This window comes from Lemur catta, chromosome 8 (genome assembly GCF_020740605.2).
Source record: "Lemur catta isolate mLemCat1 chromosome 8, mLemCat1.pri, whole genome shotgun sequence".
Taxonomy (NCBI): Eukaryota; Metazoa; Chordata; class Mammalia; order Primates; family Lemuridae; genus Lemur; species Lemur catta.
The window spans coordinates 17,389,163-17,400,288 of record NC_059135.1 but is presented as its reverse complement, the minus strand read 5'-3'; the positions used below and the strand labels follow the sequence as shown (position 1 = coordinate 17,400,288).

Below are 11,126 nucleotides of genomic sequence, written 5' to 3'. Positions count from 1 at the left end.
GGGGTGCCTCGAGGAGCGGGTTGGAATTTCACGCCTTACAGACCCCAGGCATCTCGCTCGAGACCGCGATGGTGGTGTCGGTGACAGTTAGGAACATACTTCAAGCTGGGGCGGTGGCTCATGCCTGTAATCCTGGCACTCTGTGAGGCCGAGGCGGGAGGATCGCTTGAGCTCAGGAATTTGAGGACCAGCCTGAGCGAGAGCGAGACCTCCGTCTCTACTAAAAATAGAAAAATTAGCTAGTCAATGTGGTGTGCTTCTCTAGTCCAAGCTACTCGGGAGGCTGAGGCAGGAGAATCGCTTGAGCCCAAAAGTTTGAGGTTGCTGTGAGCTAGGCTGACGCCAAGGCACGTTAGCCAAGTGACAGAGCCACTCCGTCTCAAAAAAAAAAAAAAAGCATACTGCTGTGGATTTGCACAGCTGTCTGGAGCTAGCAAACAGCCTTTCGCTCGCTCACGATGTTCCTGCGAGGTGGCGCCTGCGACCAAGACACGGGACAGAACACCCATTTTACAGATAAGGTAGCGTTAGCCCCGTTTCCCTGGTAAGGAAAGCGAGAAGCTGCTAGTCCTGAGTCCTCAGAATGCCGCAGAGGGGGAGCCATGCCACCCTCGGGCGCTCCCCCGTGTGGGCGCTCTAGGCAGGAGGGCGGACCTTGGCCCCAGGAGCTCCGCGGCCTGGAACCGCGGGCCCGGTGCAGGGCCTGCCACGCAGCCGCAGAGGCTCTGCCCCGCCGGCGGGCGGCAGGAAGGGAGGCGACGCCCCCTGGAGCGCGGCAGGAACCCGGCCCGGCCCTCCTCCCAGTCCTCCTAGCCGCGCCGGCCCCAGAAGTGATGAAAGCCGCGGCCGAGTCCAGGTCACGCCCGAAGCCGTTGCCCTTTTAAGGGGGAGCCTTGAAACGGCGCCTGGGTTCCATGTTTGCATCCGCCTCGCGGGGAGGAAACTCCATGTTGTAACAAAGTTTCCTCCGCGCCCCCTCCCTCCCCCTCCCCCCAGAACCTGGCTCCCCTCCCCTCCGAAGCTTGCGGGGATCCCTCCCTCCCACCCTCCCCTCCCCCCGCGCCCCGATTCCCGGCCTGAGCCGGGGGGGAGGCCGGGCCTCGGGGCAGAGTCCGGCCGGAGCGGAGCGCGCCCGGCCCATGGACAGCTCGGCCGTCATTACTCAGATCAGCAAGGAGGAGGCTCGGGGCCGCTGCGGGGCAAAGGTACAGGGGCTGCGGCGGCCCGGGCGCCGTGGGAGGAGTGTGGGAAGGGGCCAGGATCTTTCCCTGGGCAGCCGCTTCTGCTGCCCTGGGCGCCCGCCCACGCCGGGCCCGAAGCTCCCAGCCTGAGAGGGAATGGGGAGAGAGTTTGAACTCGAAGGAGGTTCGGAGACGCAGGGCGAGGCCTGGCGCCTTTTGGGCGCTCCAGTCTGCTCTAGGCAGGGAAACTGAGGTAGGGATAGAGCGAAGGGACGCCTTAGGGGTCTCCGGGGGCTGGCAGTGAGCGGTGTATGGGCGTCTCCCCCCCACCGCCGCCGATTGGCGCCAATGGGGCAAGGAGTTGGGGGGGTGAAGACGGCGCCTTGAGGCCACCCGCTGAGGACTCCGCCCCCCCCCACATCTGGACTGCGGTCGGGTAGGGTCTTGGGAGGGGGCGCGGAGGGTGACAGCGGGCTGGGGAGGCTTGGAGGGATCTCCCGCCAACACACAGCCACGTTCCATAAACTTCCGCGTCAGGCGTGGAGGCGCGGAGCCCCTCAGAGGGCATAGAGAGAAGGGCCAGCACTTCCAAGAGTCGCCTGCGCGCCCGTGGGGGGAGCCGTGCGCCCGACTGGCACGCGGCGCCCCTGCTGCAGGCAGGTGGGCGCCGGGCTTGTGTACACACGCACCGACCCGCGAAGCCCCGCCGCCCTGCCAAGGCTGCGCCCAAGGGGCCCGGCCGGGCCGCCGTGGGGGTCTGCCCCTCCCCTTCCCTGTGTGGAGCTCAGGGCCTGGAAGTTCCCCCCAGGTCTGCCCATCTCCCGCCAGGGCCTTGGTCCCCTGCCAACCCAAGAGGGGAGAGGTGGGAAGGCAAATGGCTCCCGGCGCTCCCGGTCTCCTGGTCGTAGGCCTGGGCGGGGTGGGCGGGGTGGGGACGGAGGAGTGAGGGCTGACAGATGGCCGCTGGACACTAGCCCCAAGCCAGCGACTGCACCCCCTGCCTCCCGGCTGGCCTCAGTGAGGACTTTGGACCCACGGGGGTGGAAAGCATGGCTGGAGGGCAGGAACAGTGACCGGCCTGGGGCCCTGTCTCTCCTGACGGGGGCTGCACAGGTAAGGTGGGGACAGGAGGTGCCCCAGTGGGACTGACCCTTCAGCAGCCATGGGGCAGTGAGAAATAGAGTAAGTGCACCTCCAGCACCCACTTGTCCAGGCAACCCACTCCCTCACGTGGGTGCTTTTATGCCCACACTGGGCCTCCTTGGGAGGGGGGACTGCAGGGAAACTGGAGCAAAGATCTTTGGGGCTGCTGGCAGGGCCATTTCAGGGGAAAGCCAGGAGCCACTTAAGTGTATCTCCCTTGATGAAGGGGTCATGGCCAGAGCCTCCAGCTCAGGGTTTGCACCTGGGCACATAGGCCAGTGTGCCACACCCCCAACTTGGGCCTCCCTACTTCAGGTGACCACAAGTCAGCAGCTGCCCAGAAGCCCCGAAGCCGGGGGCATCCTCCACTCACTCTTCTGCTGCGTCTGCCGTGATGATGGGGAGGCCCTGCCACCCCACAGTGGGGCACCCCTACTCGTGGAGGAGAATGGTGCTATCCCCAAGGTACGTGGTAGCCAAGTGGGAACTCTAGGGGCACCTGGGCTTAGCCTGGAGGGGGCTTAGGGGAAGGAGTTCCTGACCAAGCTTTTCATGACCTGCCTGCAGACCCTGGAAGGCACAGACGAGGGTGGTAACCTCCCCCTGCCAAGCCCTAACCACTGGCTCTATCTGCCCCAAGATTGCTGCCCAGCTAAGGGAATTCTAAATTTTCCCCTCATAGGTGGAAGCTTTTCTCTACTTTGGTTTTCTAGGTGGGGAAATGAGGCCCAGAGAGCCAGGTGACCTTCCCCAGGCCCCAGGGTTGGCCGGGGCAAAGCTGGGAAGAGGGTGGTGTCTCGGGTAGGGAGCTGGAGGAGGGAATGCCTGGGTAGGTGACGGGACTGGGCTCTGTCCTTCCCTACAGCAGAGCCCCGGTCCAGTACCTGCTCCCCGAGGCCAAGGCCCAGGACTCAGACAAGATCTGCGTGGTCATCGACCTGGACGAGACCCTGGTGCACAGCTCCTTTAAGGTGGGCCCTGCCCAGTAGCCCTCCACCTGGGTCTAAGAGGGGCCTGCCCAGGGCCTGGGAGGGAGGTCCTCTGCTGGGCCTTGCCCCCCGGGGGCTCCTGCTCCAGTTCCAGCGGCTCTTTTCCCCCCACAGCCAGTGAACAACGCTGACTTCATCATCCCTGTGGAGATTGATGGGGTAGTCCACCAGGTGAGGGGCAGGAGGAGGTGGTGGCGGGGCTTGGGCATCTGCCTTCCAGGACCCCAGGCTCTTCCCACCAATGCGGAGAGCCCCAGATGGGAATTTGATCGATGTGGGATGTTAGAGGCCTGGAGAGGGTGTGAGACTTACCAGGGTCACACAGAACCTCAGGGATTTGGCACAACTCCAGGCCCTCAGAGAGTGGGTCCCTCCTCTGGGACTCCTTGCCATGCCCCCTTGCCCCACCCTGCCCGGGGACCCAGTTCAAGTAATTCAGGATAGGTTGTGTGCTGTCCAGCCTGTTCTCCATTACTTTGGCTCGGGGACCGGTGCCCTGCAGCCCTTGGGGTGAGGGGGCTGCCCCCAGGATCCTGCACTTGGCTGAGGCTGAGGGGGAAGGGATTGGAATTAGTGACTCCCCATGAGGTGGCATCTGAAAGCCATTGGAATCGGAAGTTCCTTTTGACCCTCTCCTGGGAGGGTGGGTGGCTTCCCCAGCAGCAGTTGGGACAGCAGGCCAAGTAGAGCCTGCAGGCCCAGCCCCTCTCCTGTGCTCCTCTGCCCTCTCCCACCCACGCCCTGCCAGCCCTCAGCACCCCCACCACCCACAGGGCTGTGGGCCAGCAGTCCCCTCACTGGCCCGCCCCCCAGGTCTACGTGCTGAAGCGGCCTCACGTGGATGAGTTCCTGCAACGGATGGGCGAGCTCTTTGAGTGTGTGCTCTTCACCGCCAGCCTGGCCAAGGTGAGCCCCCCAGGGAGCCTGGGGCGACCCTGCCTTCCCATGGCCTCCAACGTGCAGCCGGATGGACCTCTGGGCCACCCTCGGGCCAGGATGACCCACCTCCCACCCCCAGTACGCAGACCCAGTAGCTGACCTGCTGGATAAGTGGGGGGCCTTCCGGGCCCGGCTGTTTCGAGAGTCCTGCGTCTTCCACCGGGGAACTACGTGAAGGACCTGAGCCGACTAGGCCGTGACTTGCGGCGGGTGCTCATCCTGGACAACTCGCCCGCCTCCTATGTCTTCCATCCAGACAACGCTGTGAGTGCAGGCCGGGCCGGGCCGGGGCCTGAGACCCAGGAACGGGGTTGGTCTGTTCAGGCCACCTTGGCCTCCCTAGTACCAAGTTGAGTGGTGTTTGGGGGCTGGTGCCCTCCCAGTCCATTTCTGCTGGGTTGCCTGTGCCCACCACCACCTACTTGTCCCTCCGCCCTGTCGCTGCAGCCACTCAGCCCATTCCGCTTGTGCACAGAACACCTGCCATGGGCGAGGGGCCCTGCTGGGCAGTGCAGCAGTTTCTACTTTGCAGACTGCCTGTTGTGACCTACTAACGACCCATGGAATTAATTTAGTGGGTCCTGATTGGGATTTTAACAAAATGGAATAGAATAGAAAACAGACTATGGTTAATACAGTAAGGTTAAGAATTGGTTTGTGAAACTTTGCTTTGTTACATATACAGATGTGTTTTACTGGGGGTTGCTATCAAAAAGTTTGAACACTGGGGTTCCAAGGGGTTTTTAGAAGCTACATGACCTAAGTAGTGGGTACGGGGGCTGGCCTAGGGCCACCTGCCCCCCTCACCTCTGCACCCATCTCCCTAGGTACCAGTGGCCTCGTGGTTTGACAACATGAGTGACACAGAACTCCACGACCTCCACCTCCCTTCTTCGAGCAACTCAGCCGCGTGGATGACGTGTACTCAGTGCTCAGGCAGCCTCGTCCCGGGAGCTAGTGAGGGCGAGGGGGGCCAGGACCTGCCCCTGACTGATGCCCACACTCCTCCCACACAGACTCTGCACAGGCGCGGTCTTCATTAAGAAACCCACGGGCCACTGCCATGCTCAGTGCCACGGGGAAGCAGGCGTCTCTCCCCACGGACCTCACCAGGCTGCGTAGGGGGCCAACAGACTGCACCGAGGGCGATGAGCCCCTGGGCCCCTGTGGGTCAGTGCCTTTGAACCTTCTCCCCGCTTCTCAGGGAGTTTGGAAGGCCCTGCCTGCACTCCCCCTTTCTGCCTCTTCTCCTCTGTGCTGCCATGTTTCTCTGCTGCCAAATTGGGCCCCTTGGCCCCTTCCGGTTCTGCTTTGGAATGGGGGGGGCAGGGTTTCTCCTGCCCCCTTACCCTTGGACCTCCAGCCTGGGAACAGTGGACACCAAGTGCCTTGCATAGAGCCCCCTCTTCCCTGCCTAGCTTTCCCAGGGACACATCCCGGGTCAGCTCTAGGCTGGTGGGGGAGAAACAGTCCCCTCCCCCACCTCCTCCCGTGGGACTTGGGAGCACCACCAATCTCTGCCTCTGCCTTTGGAGGAGAGAGAGGTCTGTTACCACTGGTGAAGGGAGCCTGGGGTCTGCCCCTCAGGCCCCACAGTCCAGCTTTTCCAGGGCTGAGGGTTGCCCCCCACATCAGCCAAGCCCTAGCTCCTTACTTCTGCCTTAACCACCCAAGGCCCTGAGGCTTGGCTCCCCTAGCTCTGAGTATGGGGGCATAGGCAGGACCCCTTGTGGTGCCATATAAATATGTATATGTGTATATAGATTTTTAGGGAAAGGGTCGGGGAGAGGCTCCTCCCTTGTCCCTTCCTGGGCCCAGAAATTGGGGGGAGGGAGGGAAAAGATTTTTACATTTTTTAAAGTGCTGTTTTCTGAATGGAACAAGCTGGGCTAAGGGGCCCCAGGCCCTGTCCTGTCCTTCACACCCTCTTTGCTCTGTTCATTCAAAAAGCATTTATTGAGCACCTTCTGTGCCCAGCACTGTGCTAGGCCCACCAGCTAAGTGTGTGTGAGGGTCTCTAGACCACATAATTGGTGCCTCCCCACCCACCCAACTTCACCGGTGCCTTTGGGGGATCTGCAGGTGGGACCTTCCTGTGGGGTTTGGGGGTCTCCAGGAAGCCTGGCCAAACTGTCCCCCCTCCCCCTGTGCCAACTCACCCCTGCAGCCCCCTGCCTTGCCCCCTGCTGGCTGGGGACAGCTCCCAGGATATCCCGTCTTCAACTCTGAAACCCTCATACATTCGAGTCTGGAGGTCAAGGCCTTGGACTATACCCAGGACCTAACGGTTAAGGGGACCCACATATCAGTGCCAAGGGGGATGTCAAGTGGAGATGTAGCCCTCCCTGCCCCAGCTCTCTGGGTGGGGGAGGGATATGGTTGGCCTGAATTGGGTGACCTTCCCATCTAAGTGCCTTCTCTGACTGAGAGCCCCACAGTGTGATGAGAACTAAAGAGAAAGCCAGACCCCCATCCTGCTTCTGTGCTTATTAGGGAGGGGAGGGGGGTTGAAGTGGGGTGAGTGGTTGTGTCCTACCCCTATGACTGCAGCATGACTCCGCTTCTCTCCAAGTAGTTTGGAGGGGGCTGATGGTGGAGGGAGGGGCTGCCCCAGGGCCCTGGGGAAATGTGAGTGAGGGCGGCATTCAGGGGTAGCTCTGAATTGGATTTGAGTGTGCTTCCGCACCTTCTAGGCTGTACTCTACTCTACCTCTCTTAGCCTCAGTGACGTGATCTGCAAAATGGAGATACGCCCTCTTGCAGAGCCGATTAAATGCCTGGACACAGACCACTCGGTATGACTAGCTGAAAAGCAAAACCAAAATGCCTCAGTAGGGACGGCCCCTGGAATGCGTGGGGTGGGGCCTGTGTCCCCGGAGCAGGGGACAGGGGCGGTGCTGGTAAGGGCCCCGAGGGTAGAGGGTAGAGAAGGGGAGCGCGCGAGGCACCGGGAGGCCGAGTCCCACGGAGAACAAGGACTTGTCACCGTCGCCGGACCGACTCGGACCAGCCGGCGAGGCCGGAGGCCCGCCGTGGCTGTGCGCGGGCGCAGGCTCGGGCACCGGGCTCCGTCGCGCAGACTGGGTGGGGCCGGGGTCGGGCTGGGTCCACCGCGGCCTCTGAGCCCCCATTGGCCGCGCCCCGGCCTGAGCCTCCGCCCCACTTCCTGCCCCTGCCCCTGCGGCCCTGGCAGCACTTCCTCCGCGAAACTGGGCAGCCCCAGGCCCTGGCAGGAAGTGGCCTCGCGCCCCTCCCAGGCCCGCCATCGCCTGCTGCTCACGCTGGCCACTAGAGGCCTCCCGGTCCTCGCGGACGCCAGGGCTCCTCGGGGCCCGGCCCTCCCCCACCCCCTGGGCACGCGCCCTGCCCCTTCCCTGCCCGGGACTGGAACCTCGGGGGTCGTCTCATTCACCCCTCTCCGGGGTGGGGGGCCCAGAGAGTCCATCTGACAGGCACATCCTCCTCTGTGGGGAGAAGGGGGATGTGCCTCCCGAATATTGGTCCCGGTCCACCTCCCTCCCCACTCCCTCCCACTCGTCATTTTACCTCGTCAATCCGGCTCCGAGCCTACCTCCTGGTGCCCCAGATGGTGCTCAGCCCCCAAGTCCGGCTGTGTATGAAACCGGTCCTTAACCCCTCGCCCTCCCCGCGCCACTACGATTTCCCGGTGGAAAAGGGGCAGGAAGCACCCACCTGGAGAAGGCTGCGGCAGCATCCTCACCACAGCCACAAGAGCCCTTGGCTAGGTATATTCCCAGCCCTCCCTGGCCTCTGCCCTTGTCCTCCTGTCCTGCTCTATTTCCTGCTCTCCATGCAAACTGCACCCCCTCCTCCCCCATGCCCCAGATTTGCATCCCAGAGGCCAGACTCCACTCAGAGGAGGAGCCACCAGAGCTCCCAACTTTGAATGAGACCACAGTGAGGCTTCCCCCACCACCACTACCTACACATCCTCCACCTACATAGAGTTCAACCCAACCACATGTATCAGGTGCTTACTGTGTGCCAGGCACGGTGCCAGGACCAGGCCGTGCCTCTGCTCTCACAGGACTCACAGCCTAGTGTGGAAACAGAAACGGATGCGCTAGACACTGCAATGTGCAAATGCAGTGGGGAGAGCGCATGGCAGGCAGGAGAGGGCAAGGGATATGTAGCTGCACCTGGGCAGCCCTGGGGGTGTTGGAAAACAGTCCATGCAGGGGTGAGGCTCAGAGGAGTTTGGAAAGGAGGAGTCAGGTGAAGGTGGCCCGAGCAAGGAGGATGCACCAGGAGAGGAAGTGAGCAAAGAAAGCCTCAGTGGCCAACCACAGCAGGGAGTGTGGGAAGTGACCAAAATTTTGGAATGGCAGGCCAGGAGGGAGACTAGGAAATGAGGCTGTGGAATGCAGGAGGGGGCAGGAAATGCAGATGAGGGGAGTGGCCTTTTTCTTGCAGGCAGTGGGCACCCTTGAGGGACCCTGAGGGACACTGAGCAGGAGAAGGGTGTGCTCAAACCTGTCAGCTGCACGTTGCAAGCTACATCAGGGGTACAGATACGAGATTCTATTAGAAGACCACAGCCATGATCCCAAAGATGGAGAATGAAGACCTAAACTGAGGCAGAGGCAGAGCAAAGAGAGAAGGAGGGATGAATGAGAGGTAGGAGATAAACTTGGCAGGAGGAGATTGGCTGGTTGGTTTTGGGGGCAGGAGGGAAGGAGAGGGAGGAAGGCTACCTAACTTCTGGCTTTGGAGATGTCAGATGTGAAAATGTCTCTAGCCAAGCCTGGTAATGGGGCAGAGATGCCCGCCTATTTGCTTGTTGTACACACACACACACACACACACACACACACACACACACACACAGACTCTAGAGGATGCAGGGAAACAGGCCCTGATAACAATGCTACTGGCCGAAGTGTAAACTGGTATGAGCTCATTGGAGAGTGATTTGACAGTATTCATCAAAAACATTTTTTAAATGCAGACACCTTTTGATTCAGCATTTCCACTTGTAGGAATTTACCCTGTAGATAAAACGTGTGTATATGTAACCTTGTATGTTTGAGTATGCATTGTGTCATTGTAGTCGCAGAACACTTGAAATAACCTAAGTATCCACCAATAAGGGCCTGGTTAAATATTAATACACCTTGTTATATCTATACCAGAGAATACCCTGTTGTCATGAAAAACAATGAGGTGGAACTGTATAAGCTGATAGATAATGGTTTCCAAGACATACTGGTAAACAAAACAAAGTAAGATTCATAACAATGGTGATGGTGTATTCCCACTTAGGTGAAATATAGAAATAGACACAAACATATGTGTATACTTTTGTACACTCTGGTAAGGTACTTGTGGCCAATCCTGAGGAGTGGGGCTGGAGGACTGAGATTCATCTAAGATATAAGGGACACATTTTATTATATATCTGTTTGTATTTTGAATTATTTCACCAGGTACATTTATTCATTTTTTAAAATAAAAAGAAGTTTGAAATTAAAAACCACGCACTCAGCTTCCTAAATACAATATCGAAAGCAGAGATCATAAATTCCATTTCTTTCCTTCAAATGTTGCTTGCATGCCCGCTATGCACCAGGTTCTTGGGTGCAGCAGCAAGCAAAACATGGGGGGGCAGGAAATAGACATTAAAAAAGTAATTACAAAATGAATATTACTAAAGGAGAAGTAGAAAGTGGTAAATAAAAAATCAACAACTTTTGTGCTGCCGATGCCAAATGGTCATCCTAAGATGATTTCTGACTGCAAGAGGGGGAAATGTGCCTTTGCAGCGGGGTATCTGGCTGTAACTAAAGGTTCAAAATTTGCATTGCTCTTGCAGGAATAACTTGACATTGGATACTTCCTGAGCAATGCAATGTCGTCACTTTTGACCATGCTACTGAAAGTGTGGTCCAAGGCCCAGCATGGCAACATCACCTGGGAGCTTGTTGGTGATGCAGAATCTCTGGCTCCACCCCAGACCTATTCAATCAGGTTCTAAACTTTACAAGATTCCCAAGTGATTCTTTATGCTATTATAGTTTGAGAAGTACGGACCCATAAAGCGTTCTCGAATACAGTGTTAAACCAGAACCTACTGGATGTACTTCCAGCTTGTGGGACGTACAGGAGGAAGAGGAACCAATGCAATAATACCATAAGGAAAGAGCTCCCCAGTGTGAACATTCTACAAGACAGCTGTCTTTGACTCAGGTAAGTCAATGTCAGGGAAAAAAAGGGAAAGGACTCTTCTAGATTAAAAAAATGCTGAAGAAAACAAAAAGTACTGAAGAGATAGAGCAATCAAAGGAAATGTGTGATCTTGATTTAATCCTATATGAATAAAACCAGCTGTTAAAGTCCTTGTGAAGATAATTGGAGAAATTTAACTGTGAACTGGAAAGATGATATTAGATATACTAGAAATAATTGTTCATATTCTCAGTTGTGAAAGTTATATTACAGTTATGAAGGAGAACGTCCTCATTCTTAGGAGATGTGTGAAAAATTAAATATTTTGGCTGAAGTATGATGTCCTTATCTTACTTTCAAATATATATATATATATATATACAGTAATGGCAAATGTTAAGTCTTGAGTCCATGTACTATTGTTCCTGCTTTTGTATATATTTGGCATTTATCATAGGAAATCAAGGAAATTGATAATAATTTTTTAAAAAACATGTATGTGTTTTGGACTAAATTAAAAGGTAACCAACAAACTAGAGAAAAGTACAACATAAATGACAGGCAAGTTGCCAGCCTTAATACACTAAATATATAAACAATTACAACAAGTTAATTAAAAACTCACTAAAGACATAGCCAATAAATATATTTTAAAATGGTCTCTTTCACAGGTAATCAAAGAAACACA

The 11,126-nt window shown here is 57.1% G+C and overlaps 1 protein-coding gene across 1 annotated transcript; it reads left to right on the top strand.

Annotated features, from left to right (window-relative positions):
* The first annotated feature begins 1,050 nt into the window (after window positions 1-1,050).
* Window positions 1,051-7,040, top strand: CTDSP1 (CTD small phosphatase 1). The gene is given in 11 exon segments (XM_045560095.1): window positions 1,051-1,182; window positions 1,185-1,205; window positions 2,640-2,680; window positions 2,682-2,793; window positions 3,195-3,295; window positions 3,428-3,484; window positions 4,127-4,219; window positions 4,332-4,410; window positions 4,413-4,516; window positions 5,080-5,133; window positions 5,136-7,040. Coding segments are annotated over 11 exon segments (780 nt in total). The 5' UTR covers window positions 1,051-1,139; the 3' UTR covers window positions 5,211-7,040.
* Window positions 7,041-11,126: the final 4,086 nt, after the last annotated feature.